This window comes from Acanthisitta chloris, unplaced genomic scaffold (assembly GCF_000695815.1).
Source record: "Acanthisitta chloris isolate BGI_N310 unplaced genomic scaffold, ASM69581v1 scaffold861, whole genome shotgun sequence".
NCBI lineage: Eukaryota > Metazoa > Chordata > Aves > Passeriformes > Acanthisittidae > Acanthisitta > Acanthisitta chloris.
In genome coordinates this window covers 1-18,548 of record NW_008657391.1, presented here as the reverse complement: position 1 = coordinate 18,548, position 18,548 = coordinate 1, and the positions used below count along the sequence as shown (strand labels likewise).

Below are 18,548 nucleotides of genomic sequence, written 5' to 3'. Positions count from 1 at the left end.
AAAAAAATGGATTGGATTAGATTTGAAAATTGCTCTCATTTTTCCAAATTATGAATTAATTTTATTAGTACAAAACATCATTCTGTGAATTGACTGCAGATTTTCAGTCTGCATGATAAAAATCTTCATGGCAGTTACAAGAGTTTAAGAAACAGCTGATGGGAGTAGAAAAGTTTTATGATGAGGACAGTAGCAAACATACCATTTAACAGGTGGTAACTTAACCAGTTTCACTGTGTAGATTCTAGTTTCACTAGAATCACTGTGTAGGAACCATCTTCTCCAAAGGACGATCCAGTGTTTGACTGGATGGTTTTACTCCTCCATGATGGGCTAAGGTTCAAACTTAGGCAGTAGTGCATGACTGATTTGAACAGTATTTTGCAAGTGAGAGCTGTCAGGCCCTTGAAGTGAGTTACAACAGTTCACTTCAGGACACAACCAATACAGGGAGCCTGGCCTGGGTACTTCACTACTGAATCATATTCAAAGAATCTCCCAAGAAGGAGAGAAGCCACAGTATTTTGGTGAGGCAACATTATGCATTAGACACACAAGTCATGTCAGCTGAGTGGAGCTAACCAACCCTAAATACATTCTTAGCCTTTGGCAACTGTGTGATATAAGCAGCCTCTGGGGTAAAATTTAAGCTAATACGTGCAAGCTTGTTTCTGCCTCAGCGTGAGCCTCTGAACAATTGGTGGCCACAGCTCAGCTGAGTCGCAGTAACTTGTTAAGCTGAAGTCACTTTGATCCATCTAATGATGGTAGTTATTTACAGACCTGGTAGGAACACAGCATATGCCCTTGAGATTGTGGCTTTCTCCATATACAGGACCAGGAGCTGCTGCAATTTGGAAGTATAGTTCCTTGGGAACTGAGGAAAGTGGAATTTACACATATCCTGTTCCCCCCAAAATGTAGCTATGAGCTGTTTCACCCATTTCTGACAGAAGATCTAGGAGCTGAAACTATTACCACTATAGACAGCCAATTATACAAGGAGCTTAGTGGGCATCCAACAGATCTGAAGGAGATGTTACAAAATGAGTATTCAGAGTAGCAGTGACTGAACTGAATGCAAATGTTGGGAAAAAGAATAGTGGCATTTATAAGTAATGGCTTTCCTTAAAAAGAGTAATTTTAAATGAATCATTTTCTTTCTGGTTAATATTTTTTTTATTTTAAAATGTAATGATCATTTGAGATCATCTGCCTCAGTTTAAAAAGAATCTTGAAGCTAGTTTAAAAGGCACTCAGGAAACAACTAATTGTAATAAAACGAAATTTAAATTGTTCTTTTAACAGGAAACAAAAGCTAAAGTGCTAGTTAATGGAAATAAATTTATAGCTTTAACAAATTCTAGCCTTCGAAGACCTAGAAAAGTCTACTTCAGACCCTTTCCAAGCTCTTGTTCTGCTCTTCATGTAGTAACAAGAGTTACTTGCTGCATTGCCATATGAACTGAATAGCCCAAAGTGGAGTTTGATCTTTTATTCTGTTACATTGGGGTTTTTTGGTGATACAGCTGCCAGGAGTACTAATTGTGATTTTAAAATGTTCTAAGGATTTTCTGCTGTTTCTTTAACTCCACATTTTACTTTCAATTTTTGGACTAATATTAAAACTTAATTTTAGAATAAGTAATTCAGTTTTGTTCTGATACATTTTTGTAGAAAGCATAATTTTAGCAATTCTAGCTATCATTTTCTTTCCCTCCTAAAATGTTTTCTCCAGCTTTTACTTTACTTTCTGCGTGTGCCTCATGAGGAACTTCAGTCATTATTATGGTTTGCTAGGTTTTTTTTAAAGGAAAAAATGCTTAGACATTCCTTGAGGTGTTTATTGACAGTTATAGGCAGAGAGACCATAAATTGCCTGAAATCTGCCCTCCCAGCTAAATTAGCCAACTTGAAAAGGAACTAGAAAGCAGAGTAGAAGTTGCTGTCATTGCAACATTTCAGTCCTTGTGAAATCAAATGAAAATCAGGAAAGCCCTGTCATTGCAGCAGTCACAGCAGTAGTTTGCTGGTGTGGAGCATCTGCACTTGGCTTGTTGTGCCCCAGCTGACTGTAGTGCAAACCATGCAGGAGGCCAGTTGAGGTCATGAGTGCTATTAAAAGATAAATATTTAAATACCTATTCGAAATCATAATCTTCTGTGGAAGAAGCAATAAACAAAGAAAAAGACACTATAAATTCCCCTTTTCAGCGTATTTTCAGCATATTTTTTATGTAAGTTTTTCCTCAGATGAAGGTTACTCTGAACTATTTCGGGTGCTAGTAACATTAGTAAAAGGAACTTTTTCCCTGGAGAAATACTTGCAATAAGTGCTTCACTGTCTTTTGAAGTCAAAATGCCCATTCAGAAAGTGAGGCCTTGCACACTAACTGCATCAGCTTTCATAAGCAAATGCTGTTACTTCTCTGACAAAGGACCTTGACAGTGCCCATCACAGAGGGACCACTCACCCAAGTACAGAGACAAGGCAGGCCAATTCTAAACCCTTAGGTGTATAAAATTAGGTTATGAAACCCCTGTTTGGGTGCAAAAGGGAGGCAGCTTATTTTTGAAAGAGAAACAGAAGACATTTTCAATGAGATTGGGATGCTACCTGGAAAGTAAGACACATACCAAGTAACATAGGTACACTGTCAAGACTAAAGCCCAGGAAGTGAAGGGATATCATCCTGCCCAGGCAGAAGGCTTGAAATATTTTTTGTGAGTCTTTTTATTGATGCAAGTGTTCATTTAACTAACTTGGCCTTTCTAGGCTTTCATCATCTCATATCCGTAAAGCAGCAATTAGATTTTTCTTAATAAATCTGATTCTTGAATGTGCTGAGTATTAGCCAGGGACAGTAGTGACAGTAGTATTATTGCTAGGACAGTCACTGCCAGCCTGTGATCAGGGCCAGATGTCCTGTGGTGAAAGCTGCTGTTTAGGTGTATTACATGCCAAATGCCTTTGGCATTTATGCCTTGACAAATTTTCCTTTTTTATTTTAGGGGAAAAGATTCTGTGAAGCACTTCCATATTGAACATACAGGAACTTCATTCAGATTTGGATTTAATGAATTTTCTAGCTTGAAGGAATTGGTCATGCATTTTGCAAATCAGCCTTTAATTGGAAGTGAGACAGGTAAGGAGAGACATATGTTTGTATGAACACATTTGTAGTCATGCTTTGCACAGATCTCAGTTAAAGGAACTTCTGATGTATTAGCAAATAGATCTACTGCTCAAGTGTTCCTTTTCATAAATTCACATTTGTAGTAACCTCAGGTATCTGAGAAGTTTCTCTTCAAAAATCTTTCAAGTACTCTGAAGATAAACCACATGTAAACTTACTGGGTTTTTGCTAACCAGGGACATGAGCCCTTTTGATTTCTCAGGGGAGGAAGCATTTCAAAATATATGTGTGCTGTGAGGAACAGAACATTCTTTAAGAAGGCAAAAGCAAAGCAGGGTGTTTAGTGAGGAAATAGATGTTCATCTATGAAGTTGGAACCCCCCACAAGAATAAATGGAAAAGGGACTTGAAATTGTTTAGATTCACTATTCTTCATCCAAGGAAAAAGTCTACACTGATATGTTCCTCTATCCTGTAAGGAATGTGGTCTGAATTACCTCTCCTGTTCTGCCTGCAGTGCATCAACCTGCTGATGCCATCTGCCATCACAGTGATTTGTCTTGTTTTTAAGAAAGAGAGAAAAGAACAAGCTTCTTTAACAGCCAATGTGCTGCCTGAATTAAGGCTCCAAAGATTAAACTCGATTCCTACAAGTGAGTTGAACACCACCAGACTAAAATCCCTGGAGAAGCAGATGCATATTATTGTGATAATGCCAGTTTTAGGTTTAGCTTCAAATGTAAGAGTTGAAGATGTGTCAGTACAAGTTAGTGCCAAAAACTTCAGTATCCTCTGCAGAAAGTATGTGCAGATAACCCAGAGTAGTAGTAATTATATATGCAAGAGATCAGTTAAAGGATAGTTGGCACATGCAATAACTGTGATATGTCACACACTAAATGCACCAGTGCTCTTTTAGCACAAACATTAAATTCAAGGGCTGCTCTGCAAATTTCTTCCCCCAAGAAAAATGCAGTTATACACTCGATACAGCACTTGTATCTTTCAAAACATTCTCTTTTTAAATTGCTTTCAAGGATGGTTTGAACACAGAGTTCCTACATGTGTCCTTGTGCCAGCAAGCTGTTTTTCCTGTGAAATCAGACATGAACCCACAGGCCTAACTCTGTAAAGATTTCAGATGACATATAAAAGTTGTATTTCCCCATTCCTCCACTGCACATGTACAGACATTAGTAATGAAGGTATTGGTGTTATGTGACCTCTGTGGACAGGATCAACACTGCTGAATGATGGGCACACGTGTCACCTTAAGGCTTCCTAATCAGTTTCTGCTGGCTCTGTGAAACCTCTACGTTGGATGTGCTTCAGAATAGAAAAACCCAAAACATTTGAACATCACATCAAGAAACCTTCCACCTTACCATGGCTAACAGTAGAGAGTAATTGAGGGTTAGCACTTGAGCAATGTTACTTCTGATACAGGTGTCAAAATCTCTCCAATTCTGTCAAAAACAGGGTAGGGGCTCATCAGTGTCAACTTTAAGCCACGTGTCAGCATGGCAGAATGTCTGGCCCAACACAGAGTCACACAGCAGGTTGGCAGAAGGACCAGGAACAGTCTCTTAGGGCACACTTGCTTTCAGTGGAAAGCAGCAAGCAACCTTTAGCTCAGGCATTTAGTAGCAAGTAGTTGGACTAATTTTTCTTATTCTGTTACACTTGCAAACAATTTTTCTATAGAAACACCATGAGATCATGAATGAAAGTGTAAAACAAGGCAGTATTTTTAATCTTCTCCTCACTTTTGAACAGGATTTTATAAGAGAGAAACACATGAGATAGTGGAAACCATTACATATTCTATCTTCCATTTAAGTTCGTTTCACTGGAGCTGGTTTTGTGTCGGAAGGAGGCCCACCAGACTCTCTCTGATCAGTACTACAACACACTGCACTCTGCAAACTGGTCCGTGGAGTGCAGTGGCTCTTTTGCACTGGGACAGCTGCAGGTTTGTGCTTCAAGCCCAACCAACCTTGTCCATATTACAGCTTCATTTGCCACCCCAAATTGCTACATGGCCTCACATCTATTTTTCTGCGGTGTAATGTGTACAATTCCTTCTGAACTACAGATAATTTAAAAGGAACTTGGGACTACTGTGTCCTGTGAGATGGTTTATTGAACAGAGAAGCTGAATGTTCATTCAAAATAACAAGGTCAACATGTTATTCTTACCTGTTTGCTTTGTTTATCAGTTTTTACCTAACTGATTTTGAAAACATGTAAAAGCTTTGTAATTACCCAGACAAAAAAGCCAAAGTCATTTGGAGTTAACATTTCTAACAATGGGACTAATTTCATTCTTCCTTAGAAATAGATGCCACACACAAACATGCAGGAAGAATGTTGCTGCAGTGCAGCTTTTACTAGTTCTTGTATACAGTTACCAAATGATTCTGTACAAGTACCTTTTGTGGAGAAAAAAAACACACCTGGAGGAGTTATTAGAAAACAAATACTGTATCAAATGTTAAATTAGTCCTCTCAGTTCTTCAGTGGGGCTTTTTATTCATGGTGTACAGATGATGGTACTCTGATTCTGTGTAATAGCTTAAGACTAGTTTCTGTAGAGTGGTGATAGGCATGTTCTCAATTTTATTTTAAATGGTAAAGCATTATTTTTTTGCAAGGCCAGAGACAAATTGATTTTGACTTCTCATCTACAGCAAGTTGAATATATCACATTTGCATACACCCCCTGTGCCTGCAAACAGATTTCAGTTGCTTACTTCAAATACAGTTTTTCCACTTCCCTTTTTAGCCCTTCCCATTACAAAATACTTTTAAATTACTCATTCACTTGCAGGTTTCAAGTCCAAGTTCTTACCAATGCTAACATCCCTTTGCTTTAAGGGCTGCACTATCAGCATAAAATGCAAATGAAGCTGCATTTGGTATGCTGTGACATTATTTTTAAAGAACGAAGTTAGCTGGTGTAGCAGTTACTATGTAAAGGAGTTTTTCACTATTTTGAATAGTGTAATAGATTCTGTATGGAGAATGCATCTTTTTCCAGGGAATGTGCAATAAACATGACATTATTTGGAAAAGAAGGGCGATAATCAAAATACTTCACTGAAAAGAGCTGTGGTAAAACAGCTAAAGGCAAAGGTATTGAGAGTTTATTGTTAGGAAATCTGTATCTGAAGTTCTGACAGATTTAGTGATTTATGCAGCAAGTAGTGGATTGTTGGCAAAGCCACTGACTGTTACGGCCTCCTGCCTGGTCTAGCATCCTGCCTACCCACCCAGCCAGCCTCCTGTGCAGGAAGGAATTTATTCTGTCAAGTGATTCCCTGCAAGAATTAGTAAGTTTAAAGATTTTGAAAGGGTACCATATATTTGCAGTTTTCACAGTTGCCTTTTTAATTTTAGGAAAAGGTAAAGCTAACCATTCCACAAACAGGTAGCTACTGACAGTTATTTTCTAAGATGACTTCTGCTCTTTTTCCCTCCAGGAACCTTAATCGTATTGAAGCATCCCTACCCACGGAAAGTGGAAGAACCTTCCATCTATGAGTCCGTCCGAGTTCACACTGCGATGCAGACTGGAAGGACAGAACACGATCTCGTTCCAAATGCTCCCTCAGTAAGTTGTGTTCTGGTGGGAGAGCTGCTTATGGCCTGAGTTTAGTATGATTGCTGGAGAGAACTACGGAGTAAGACCAGTAATTCATCTCTTTATGGGTTCATAAGTGCAGGAAGTCTTTGCCAACCAAGGTAAAACAAACACAGACTTGCTAAGTAAACTTCCATGACAAATAAAGCCTTTTATAATTGCTGTCACTGGGACCTTCAATGCTGTCATTGGGAAAACATTGTCTGCAGCTGATCTAGGTGGGTCTGACCATCCAGACAAAGAATATATGAAGAGTTTTCATTCTCCTGTTATCCTCTCTTTAGAATGCCATCTTAGCAGGAACATTATCATGAATTAAAAAAATGAACACACGCAAAAAAATTATTTAGGCCACCTGTTCTGACATCTGAGACTCACTTGGAGAGTAATTAGAGGCTTCTGACATCTGAGACTCACTTGGAGAGTCATTAGAGGCTCTAAATCCCTAGTAACTCATATCTAGGCGACACAGGTGGTTTCCACAGAAAGGTTTGCTCAGAACAGAAAGTATTTTAATTATATGCTGTATTGTTTGAGAGAAAGAGGAAGCATTACATTAATATGAGTTGATAGAGCTGATAAAAGAACCACTTCTGTTGTGTCTCACAACCAACCCTTCATGGCCAAGTTACACTTTAACTTCCAAAGTAGCTTGACTTCCACATACCACCAATAAAAAGGCAATATTTTTTCAGGAACAAGTAGTAACTTGGCAAGAGTTTGATCTTCAGAGTCTTATAACCAGGTCCCTACACAGAGTTTCAGCATCTGAGAAGTCCTAAGTTTCAAGTGTCACTCATGATTCCAGAGAAACACTACAAAACTCGAATTTTCAATAAGCATATGGAAGGGAACAGTTTTTTCCTCTCAAGCTGTTTGAGAGAAGAGAATGCCTCAGTCAAACTGCACTTTCCCACGTTTGCCTTTGAGGTGCAATTTCTGTGGATAATTCCACTGTCTGTTAAACCCCAGGTGCATCCAGCTACCACATGGACCAAGGCAACCCTCTACTAAATAAACTGTATCTGCAACGATTTTGCTCTGTTTGGTTGAGAAGATGCTGGCCAGAAGGTCACTGAGGGAGGCACAGTCTCGGAGGTTGCACTCAGAGCCAGCACAGGTCCACGTTTACCCTAGTGGAGGATCCAGCTGTGTGAGGGAAGCATTGGAGTCAGGACAGGGCAAGTGGCTGTGGGGAGTGTCCAGAAGAACAGGCTGCTCATCTGTCTTCCAGGTGTCAGCAAAGAGGTGGATGTGGGAAATAGAAGCAGAGCTTGGTGTCTAACTCCAATCCCTTTCCTTGTTACTTCACAGCTTGGTACAAAAGAAGGATATTTGATAAAACAAGGCAAAATAGTCAAGGTAAGGAAAAAATCTTACTCCCTGCTTCCATTCTGTGATCACCCACAGAAGCTAGAGACAATGTGGAACTGAAATAGCTCCACCTGCATTCCCCTGCTGAGAGGAACAATGTGTGCTTTGAGCAACACCAAAGCCTGACTGTAAACCAGAGTCAGCCAACAGCTTTAAAGGTTTCTCTTTCCTAAGAAACATTAGACTAAATTCTCCCAGTTCAGTTACCTTCTGCTCTTGATCTTTCAGAACTGGAAGACAAGGTGGTTTACACTGCATAGGAATGAACTTAAGTATTTCAAAGACCAGACAGTAAGTAGCAAACACCAGTTCTACTCTTTAAACCTCTACCCAGGAAGCTGTAGTCTCTTTGTATCTCTGGCTTGCATCTGTCAGAGGGGTGAAACCTTTCAAGGAAAGTCAGAGTTTTGCTGATGACTTCAACAAGAAAAAGTAAGTTTTACAGCTGGAAAACATTTTCTGTCATAGAATCAGAATGGGTTGGGTTGGAAAGGACCTTAAAGATCATCTCATTCCAACCCCGCCACCATGGGCAGGGACACCGTCCACCCTGGCCTTGAACACATTTTTGGGTTACTTTCTTAAGTGGATTTTGAACTACCAGCACAACACAGCCTTTACTGGTAGCTTACACACACAGCCTATCAGTCAGTGTGTTATTAAAATAGTTCTAAAAATACCAGTAGTATATTGTGCATTATTTGATTTTATCCTTATATTTCAAGTGGTCTCACAGTATACACAGAAAACGATTTAAAGATACAAAGATTTAAAGATACAAAGAAAACCATTTAAAAATTCCTTGTGACAAAGATTAACCTACAGTATCTGGGACAGTGTGTCCTTAGAGTTGCTGCTCCATTTCTTTCTTAATCTGAGTAAAATTAAGAAACATCTCTACAGTTTCTTTGCCCTTACAATGCCTCCAGTTCAGATTCCTTCATACACACAGCCAAACTGTTTACTTCTGCACCTCTGCCAAGCCCTGTGTCTAGCCCCTAAGGGATTTTTACACAGCAGCAGACAACTGCCTTCTCTCACCAAACCATTTATAAACAGTTAGGTTTTTGCAGGGCTGTGCATCTGTTTTCATTTCAGTTCAAGCCAACTTGAGTTAGGTTTTCAGGATAACATTTCAAAGGGCAGCACTCCCTTAATGACTGACCAGGTGAGAAAGTCTTTGTCAGGATATATGGCCTCCTTCCAGGCAGCAGCTCCAATGTCTGTGGGGTTGCAGGTACCTACAGGTGAGCAGCTTGTGGCTGTCCCTAGGATACCATTCGCTAGCACATCACAGCAGAAGTGGCTTTATTCTAGTGTAGTGTGTAACTAACAGCCACTGACCCAGTGAAAAATGTAAGGAAAGATGAGGAAGTAACAGACATCTCCGTACACAGAAGGACCACAAACAGCTGAGGGTGTTTGGGCAGAAAGTGAGCTGGTTTTCTACTTTAACTGCCTCTTCTGAGGTCTTAGTAGTGTGAGGCTTGAACAAATCCAGGAAGAACTCTCACACTTAGGGAGAATGAAACTCTTAAGGGAGATGGGCTGCAGTTTTACACGCACAGTCTGTGTCTCTGTGCCTGAGCACTCCTGGGTTTGTCCAAAAAACTTAAACACTGCGCGGGCAGCCAGACTCATCACTTCTGCTGCAAGCAGTACTTTAGCTTTGCTTCTGTATTTCTCCTTACCCAGCTTCATCGTTTTAAGGCACTTAAGAATTAATTAAATCCCCAACAGCTGGCTAGGTCTGATAAACCCTATACCTATCCAGGTCCCTGTAAACCTTAACTGGAAGTGATACTAGGTTTGCTGCTGTGTCAGTTACATTATAAGGCATCAACCAAACCCTCAGCAGTCTGCATCTAGCTCAGACATCTCTGCAGTAGAGATCTCCTCTGTTATTTGCCTAGATCTGAAGTGTCCTGTTGTTTTTTATCCTGAGCTCAATTCATACCATGATGGCACTGATGTTACATTTGCTGGTTTGGGTTTATGGTGTTAATGCTGTTGTATCTATGCCTGGACAAAACTAATGTGCCTGTAAAGGTCTAGATGCACTGAAGATGAACTGAGATAGCCTTATCTTCTGTTTTTCATGTGTTCTCATTTTAAAAACGTTTTATTTTCAAGGCTACAGAACCGATTCGGGCACTTGACTTAACTGAATGCTCAGCTGTGCAATTTGACTACTCCCAGGAAAGAGTCAATTGTTTCTGGTAAGCTGTACTACTTTTTCTATCTTGCTGGGAAGGTCAAAATAGAAAGGGAAGTTCAAAATGTAAACAGCCCTTTTGAAAGGTCCCTTGCTGGTTGTGACCCTGCTCTTGCTCTAACTCATGAATCTGTTTCTGTCAGCCGATCTCTGTCAGTCCTGCATGGCTTCACCAAATTGCTGCTGGCAAAATGTGCACCTGTGCATAGTGGACATTTCTTTTTTTAGTTCTGTAAGCATCTATAATCATCACCTAGACCCATGAATCTTGAGTTCAGACATTTCTACAGGTCACAGGGTAACTGCTTCTGTGCCCAAATGTGGGTCTTTTATCTTGTGGACCTGGGCAGCATCTCCCCGAGCTGTAAATGACTGTCAACTGTTCCTGGTTAACCTCCCTCCTGTTGACTGAACGGGAGCACAGCCTCCCTGCCCTGCTGTCTAAGCAACTGGTTGTGCAGGCCAGCTGGGTTTGGTGAAGGACTGCCAGTTGTTCTAGCAATTTAAGAAAGTTTTGTTTACTTACAGCTTAGTGTTCCCACTAAGGACATACTACCTGTGTGCAAGAACTGGAATAGAAGCTGATGAGTGGATTAAAATACTGCGATGGAAACTGGTAAGGGGATGTGCAGCAGGTACATGGTGCTCAGGCAGCAGCACCCTTGGAACTGCCATCGTAAACCCCACAGTACTGTAGCACCCAAGTGATAGAGTTCTCAGCACATGCAGGAAGGGTGGACTTGTTCTGGCTTCCGAGCCAACTAGAGGAATACATAGGTTTCACATAATGTTTTGTCTGCAAACCCACTTTAGCATTTTTGGGATGCACTTTAAAACACATGCTCATTAGGAAGATATAATTACTTCCATCTTTAAGGGTGTCATTAAGTGGTTGGTAGACAATACGGATCATCAGCACAGACCGTGTGTGTTGAGACATGAATGAAGCAATGAGAAGACAACATAAAGGCTCGAAAGGACTACTTCCTTAAAAATATCAGTAATGAGGTTGGTTGTGCTTGCCCACACCCACAGTAACAGGTTGTTTTTCTGTTCTAGTCACAAATACGGAAGCAGCTGGAGGAGCGTAACACCACCCTCAGTTCCTAGCGGTGCCGCCAGTGCTTCTGCTCCATTGGCAGGAACCACATCTCTGCCAAGGGGAAGGCATCACTTAGCAGAGGAGTTTCACATGTCCATTACCCACAGTGGGCCAGCATCTGTGTGTGTGCCTGCACAGTCATCTTGTCCAGCTCAGCACACAAAGGATCCCTGTGGCATCTGCTCTGAGGCTGTTGAGTCACCCTTGGACACGGTTGCAAAATGAGTCGTGTACGCCTGTAATGCACCTAATTCAAACACCTGTTAACTAAGCACAGCTGTAGTCACTGCTAAAAACTTTTGTGGTTATTCAGAGCACTCTTTACTATTTATTGCAAGCTGTGTCACACCTAACCCTCAGTATCATATTCCATATCCTTGAGCCTGTTATTCAAAATGAGTCATTTCTGGAAACATTAAAAGATCTCTTTTATAATTACCTGTTTAGGCTTTGAACCAAAAGAAAAATGACAGAGGTAATGACATTTTTGTAAATAGTATCTATACTGCAATCCAGAGAATATTTCAAGGTCCTTTTCAAAGTGGTGGATGAGTAACAGTTCTGGTCAGATATATTTTGTATGATTTAAATTCATACCACAGTGATGGCTACAAGTGAATGCTTGTTTCACACAGCATCAGTAATGGTGAGCAGCATTGTGTAAGGTTGTTTACAAACTAGGGTTATGAGAAACAGGCAGCTGACAGAGCTGCCACAGGACCCCAGGGATGGGTGACAGGGCTCTACAGAAAGCTTTGCCCATAGCAGCCACTGGCATTGTTAGGAGCATTACAGGTCAGGTCCCTTACAGCCCCCTTGAAAATACACTGGGTTGTTTTTTTCCTTCTCAGGCAGAGAACTCAAAACAAGGTTTTGCCCAGAACTGTGTTTAGAATTAAGCAGTGCTTGCTTTATATGAAACAAAAAGCACCATGTACACTAAAAATACAAATTTAGAAGAACACATCTTCTACATAACCTGATATAAATGTCCACCTGTACTGTGGAAGACTCACACACATAAGAACACATCTTCTACATAACCTGATACAAATGTCCACCTGGACTGTGGAAGACTCACACACACTCAACAGTGCTGTGGCTCGCTACAGAATCCAGAAACAGAAGCCTAGGACTTTGGTGCCGTACTCAAAATAGATGCTACCTTTTGGAAGCAAAGTTTGAAACAATGGAGAGGCCCAAGACCAGCTTGGCTTGATCTCACTGCTGCCTCAGCTGCAAGATCCCCCTGAGCAATCCTGCATCTCCTGGAGGGGTGGGGAAAGAGGGGGGGCTTGTCTTCCTGCACAACAGATCAAATGGTGAAACAGCATATGCAAACCTCTCCTGCTATGCAAACACTGACACCTGTGTTTAGTATTGCTCATGCAGCAGGTCAGTTGATAAGTGCCTGTACTGTGAGAAGACTGAAGAAGGGAAAAACATACTGGAAGAAGAAAGAAAATCTAGATTTGGACATAGGAATAGCATTTTATTTCAACTTAGAAATTCAGAATATTGTAAATATTTTTATACAGACTGTTTTCTGAATAAAATGTCATTATAAAACTACCACAGGTCTTTGTATTCCTGTACCGTATTGTTAAAGCTTTGTCCCCCTTTTTACCTTCAAGAAGTGGTTTAACAAACTGGCATCTCCCATTTAGCTAAAAACCTTTGCGGAGCTTGTGTGAGAGACAGGCAGCACAAGGGGAAGAGAGAGAGGATATTCTCCAACAGCGTCACTGTTCTGTGAAAATGGCTTGGAAACGCAGCTTGAAGGATAACCACAAGTGCAGCCTTCCCCTTTTCACATGGTCAGGCTGCTTTACCCAATGCCAGAAACAAGTTCAGCATACGGTGCCACAAACTGAAGGCAGTAAAAGAAGCCCTCACACAGGCGAGTGGAACAGAGGTAAACAGCCAGAGTTAGACCTGCAATGGAACACAAACGCATCTTGCTAGAAACACAGACACCTTGGGGCTCAGTTTCCAGCTGCTTCTGTAATGACCAGCAACACAAGTCCCATTCCAGCTCAGTTTATATGGAAAAGGGTTGACTGACAATCTACTCTCCAAGAGAGCTTTTGAGCCAAGAATTCCCAGCCTGTATTTCCAGCAGCATTGTTTCCCTCCATCATGCCTGATGCTGAAGGTCAGTGAGGTGTAATCAATGGGCTGTGGCACTCCCTTTCCCAGCCTGAGGCAGAGCTCTCCCTTAGAGCAGTACTGCCTGGCAATTATCATAAGGGGAATGTGGGAGGGAACAGTGTGGTGGGGCAAACAACACAGGACTGTCCCCCAGCAATAGGATCTCTGCATTGGCAAGGACTCATGCTCACCACCCAACTGAGAGACACACTGGTTGGTCTTCAGCCTGTAAACCCCTGGATTTTGTACATTTACAAACAAGAGATCTGATTTCACCACAGAAAAGCAGATGTGCTGTGGGGTACTATGGTGCAACAGAAGAGTGGACCAGGCTCTGCCATTTAAAAATACTGTATTTTATTTGTATTTACTTACTTAAGAAAACCTAAGGGTAAATGAGCTGAGAGTGTCACCAGTGAAGAACCCACACAGACTATGAGACATGAAATCTTCACAACCATATTACACACAAAAAAATCATGAAGTGAGACATTGTTTGGGTGCTTTTAGCTGGGCATCAGGAAAACCCCTAAAGCAAGAGCTTCCATAGAAATAGCTTTCTTCTTAGTGGAAGCAGGATGCAGCTAGCATCCAGATTAGTAGCACTCCCTTGCCAAAGTATCTCCCATATAAGAAAGCTGGGATACGTATTGATTGTACCGACACATCACTGCTAATAAACCTGCTCTCACAGTAGCTTTCAGCCACATCTTTGATCACACCATACAACCAATCTGCCTTCCAACACGCAGTGGTGGCTGGCCTGAGGATACACCCTGCCATGTGCCTGGTTCCCTGTGAAGTAAGAGATCTGTGGGTTGCTCATTTGAGCCAACAGCATTGTGCCGATCTGGCTCAGCTGGCTGAGCTAAACTCCATGGGAGCTATTTTGGTGGTATCTCCAGTACTGCACAATACAAGAAGCATGGCCTAAAGTAACATCCACCTACAACACACTAGTAGATCATTTCAGATTCAGTACTATGTACAATTTACTCTTACTTAGTATACTAAGGAGCTGTGATATTTCTTCTGAGATGTGTTATTTGACGATTATTGAATCTCTCTGTCCACTGGGCTGCAGAGGAATGCTGCACTCTGGCTACACCATCAGGTTAGGAAACCTCAACAACCTGCCTCAGTTCTTCAAACAGGGGTGTGAGCTCCTTCTCTAAACTTACAATCAACCCTGGAAAGAGAGAAGAGACAGAACATTCCATCAAACAACAACACTGGGAAGCCTCTCTCCAAACCCACAGCTCCCTGCCCCTCCCAAGCCACAGGCAGTGTTTTTCAGAACATGGAATGTTTCACCTGAGCTGCTCACTCTCCACAGGAATAGTGGGCAGCACCCCCAGCACTAACAGGGGCACACCCCACACAGCACAGCTCTCCCCCACTACCACCCTGCTACTTCCCACAGCTGCTGAGGCCCAAGCAGCTGTGCCAGAATTAAATCCCTTCTGCTCAATAGCCAATGCCCTCACGACTAAAGGCCAGGGTGCCTGGCTGAAGGATTTCCCCACCCCACAGAACTCAGAAGATGAAGATGCACTTGTTACTGCAGAATGTTAACCTGGAACTGACAAAGAGACCAAACAACTGGTTTGTACAGTACAATAATTGCCAGTGCAGCAAACACTCTCAGCCAGCAAGGGTAAAGTTAATCACAGGAGAAATATGCTTCTAAAATAACAACTTCAGCAAGCCATGTAAAATCTGTCAATTTTTACCTTTTCCTTCTCGCCTTCACATATGCTGACAAAATTTATAGCAGAAGCAAAACTAACGTAGCTTGAAGTGAATGCAGGTAATTTATTTTCAATTATTTAAATATCTGGGCCTTAGCATATTGCAGTATTTAAAACACACGTGAAGACATACCAGTATTGGCATTGCTGCTAGCAATGAAACTCACTACCAAAGGTAAGCGATTGAACTGCACCACCTGCAGGGAGAGAAAACAGTGCTCAGCCAGCAGCAACGTGTTGGATGTCAGAGCTCTGACACGTAAGGTCTTCCTGAAACAAGCAGCCTCCTCAGTTTAAAGGACAAGCAGGAGCAAGAGCCACAGAGATGACTTTTCAGCGTACCTATTTCTTAAGATTTGTGGTTACAAACACCACAGTACAGGGAGCTGCACATGGAAAGCCTGGCATTTCCCTCCCCCTCTATGTTCTACAGTGTGTTGCCCATCAGACCTAACTCAGCTGCAAATGCTGCAGAGTACACTATGGAGACCACACTCTCCACAGGAAACAAGGGCAGGCAGGTTGGCTGTTTTAAAATACTATTCCTTGTACAGAAGTATCTCTTTTTCTGTTAACAGGGAACTGGAACCTTGGGCACAACAACAAGCTAGGAGCACCCAGAGAAGCAAAGCAATGTACTCTGTGTGCAAACTAACTCGTTCACCCATTTATTTTCCAAACAAACTGTAGGCTAAACAGCTGGTCAGTTTACTGCAGTCATAATAAAAGGCTCTCAGGGTCACCAGAACTTGAGAAGGAGCAGAAACATAGCAGATGATTACTTGCAGCCTGAAATCCACCAGTTTGTGAAAAATGTGAGTGGTATTTCAAAACCTTCTTACCTCAATGTCATATTGGCAGCAAGATTAGCTATGAAGTAGGCTGCATGTACTTAATTAACATTAGGTATCACTAATCATAAGCAAATATTGTTTCTAAAAGAGAACATAAACCCTACATAACAGATTCTAAAAGCCATAAGAGCAGCACTTGCTGCAAATTCATGACTACTACCTGTTCAGAAAACTTTCCCATTTTCAACCAGCAAATCTCAGTTTTGAGAAACATAGCAAAAATTTAATAAACAGTACAAAAGTTTAGCTTAGCCACAAACCATAAACATAGCAAAAATTTAATAAACAGTAGGAAAGTTTAGCTTAGCCACAAACCACAGCTACTTCAACAGCAAACAAGGAGAAATCTACCAACAGCCCTCACACCCTTGCTCAGTGTGATGCAGGAACAGCTTAGGCCACTGAGGACAAAGCACCCTGAGGTTACTCACCTGGTAGGAATTGTAATAGCAGATGATACTTTTGTTTTTAGAAAGTCCCAATTTGCTGCCCTGATCTGTGGCAAGGGCAAAGGTGGACAGAAAGCCAGGTCGCAGTGCATGTTCTGGAGCATTATCATTGGCCACTAGAACAAAAAAGAGACAATTCTTATCTTTACGTGGTGTCTCCGAGTGCATCCCAAACCCTTACCCAGCTTAGTGCTCTACCAAAAGCAGATCTGCTGTTGGGGAACACACAACACATCTAAGGTGCTTCCAGAAGAAGCATGAGACAGTCTTCGTGTGCAGTACAGCATTTAATGCTCTGTACGTGATCAAAGCTCATTAGTCCAGTGTCCTACCTAGCACACCTAAGAAACAATCTTTTCCTTTAAGATGCATAACCTGTGCTGGTATCCCTTTGGCTCCGTGTCCCTGGCTGTTTACATCCATTCCAGCCTCTGAACTGATTACTAGCACACAGTCACTTGACAGGTGAAGATGTGCAAGATCTGCTAGATGTTCACTGACCTGCGGGACTTGGATCTTTGTATCCCTAAACTAGTGTACTTACAACCTAAAAACATCTTAAACAAGGACTGCAGAGCAATAAAAACTACGGCACCAAAAAGCAAACTAAACATGTATAAAAGCTGGATGCAACTGCTTCTGACCACAGACCAGCCAAGTTAACAAAACACTGCTAAGCTCTCTCCAGTACTTGGTATCAACCAGCCTGTGAGTGACTTGAAGATACAAGGCAGTCCCACTCCTTTCACCAAGGAAAACTTACATGGACTACAGTTACTCAGGGCACAAACAAAAGGATTAAAGAGGTCAGTAACCAGCTATTGAAGTAAAAGTCCTATTTAATTCTAGCATTTGGGATGCTTGGGTATTTGGCAAACCAGAGAAGATTTTGCTGTACTTCTCCACCCTCTGCTGTTCACTCAGGATTTCAGCTGCAGAGCACAGCGAGAGGCTGAAGTTACCTTTGATAACAGGCACACCATCTCTGTCTGAGACTACAATAGCATGAAGGCCTTCAACGCTGAAAGCAAAAAGAGACAGACCATTTTAAAGCACACAGTAATTAGCAGCAAAGATTTTTTTTCCCTTAACGAATGTGCAAGGAAGGAAAAAACATGGGAAAAACTGACACCTTCACTAATTTATTATTTGTTCTGTTCAGTACAGATAGTACAGTTCTGGTGTCCCCAATGATAAGAATACCATGGAACTCTTGGAGCAAGTCCAAGAGGAGGCTGTGAAATTGATAAGAGGACTGAAGCATCTGTGCTACTGAGACAGGCTGAGAAAGTTGGGGCTGTTCAGCCAGGAGAAGAGAAAATTGAAGACCTGACAGTAACCTTCCAATATCTGAAACAGCTTACAGGGAAATCAGAGAGGGGCATTTTGTCAGGAACCGTAGTGACGGGACAAGCAGTAATGGGTACAAACTGAAAGAGGAGAAATTTAGGCTAGATATTGGGAGGAAATTCTTCACTGTGGGGGTGGTGACACAGGTTGCCCAGGGAGTCTGTGAATGCCCCAACCCTGGCACTTTCCAAGGACAGGTTGGATAAGGCCTTGAGCAAGCAGGACCAGCAGGAGGTGTCCCTGCCCACGGCAGAGGGGCCGAGACTAGATGCTCTTTAAGGCCCATTCCAGGCCCTTAACACTGTATGATTCTCTTGAAGCAATAAAACGGGAAACGCAAAATAAAACCCCTGAAAGCTGCCCGGCACACGGAGACTCGCCAAGAGGACGATCCTTGCAGCCCGCTGTGGCTCCTCAGGCCGCGGCTGTCGCACACCGCGGCTCCCGAGAGAGATGAGGCAACCGAGTCACGAGCAGTGTCGGTCCCGCTCCTCATTCCCGCACGGCGAGCGCACTCCGCTG

The 18,548-nt window shown here is 42.0% G+C and overlaps 2 protein-coding genes across 2 annotated transcripts in view; one reads left to right on the top strand and one right to left on the bottom strand.

The window, feature by feature from the left end:
* Positions 1–11,479, top strand: part of DAPP1 (dual adaptor of phosphotyrosine and 3-phosphoinositides) — a gene marked incomplete at its 5' end in the record, with an annotated part of 11,762 nt that extends 283 nt beyond the window's left edge. Inside the window, 7 exons of the mRNA XM_009084673.1 lie at positions 3,013–3,146; positions 6,620–6,750; positions 8,095–8,142; positions 8,383–8,445; positions 10,288–10,373; positions 10,898–10,985; positions 11,429–11,479. Coding sequence (XP_009082921.1) covers positions 3,013–3,146; positions 6,620–6,750; positions 8,095–8,142; positions 8,383–8,445; positions 10,288–10,373; positions 10,898–10,985; positions 11,429–11,479 — 601 coding nt within the window. The remainder of the gene's footprint in view (positions 1–3,012; positions 3,147–6,619; positions 6,751–8,094; positions 8,143–8,382; positions 8,446–10,287; positions 10,374–10,897; positions 10,986–11,428) is intronic.
* A 2,476-nt stretch (positions 11,480–13,955) lies between these two features.
* On the bottom strand, positions 13,956–18,522 carry LAMTOR3 (late endosomal/lysosomal adaptor, MAPK and MTOR activator 3). Its single transcript, XM_009084671.1, has 5 exons — positions 18,407–18,522; positions 17,639–17,697; positions 16,659–16,792; positions 15,507–15,570; positions 13,956–14,811 (listed from the first exon to the last, which is right to left on the bottom strand). Exons 1-5 carry the CDS (start codon positions 18,520–18,522, stop codon positions 14,738–14,740), a joined length of 447 nt encoding a protein of 148 aa, XP_009082919.1. The 3' UTR covers positions 13,956–14,737.
* Between the last annotated feature and the right edge of the window lie 26 nt (positions 18,523–18,548).

Bases quoted from the DNA above. Each gene is read 5' to 3' on its own strand.
- LAMTOR3 (XM_009084671.1), bottom strand. From the start codon at position 18,522: ATGAGGAGCGGGACCGACACTGCTCGTGACTCGGTTGCCTCATCTCTC. The intron at 17,698-18,406 runs GCGAGTCTCCGT...TTTTGCTTTCAG, and splicing joins CTGCAAGGATCGTCCTCTTG to CGTTGAAGGCCTTCATGCTA. The intron at 15,571-16,658 runs GTGAGTAACCTC...CTCTCCCTGCAG, and splicing joins GCTATTACAATTCCTACCAG to GTGGTGCAGTTCAATCGCTT.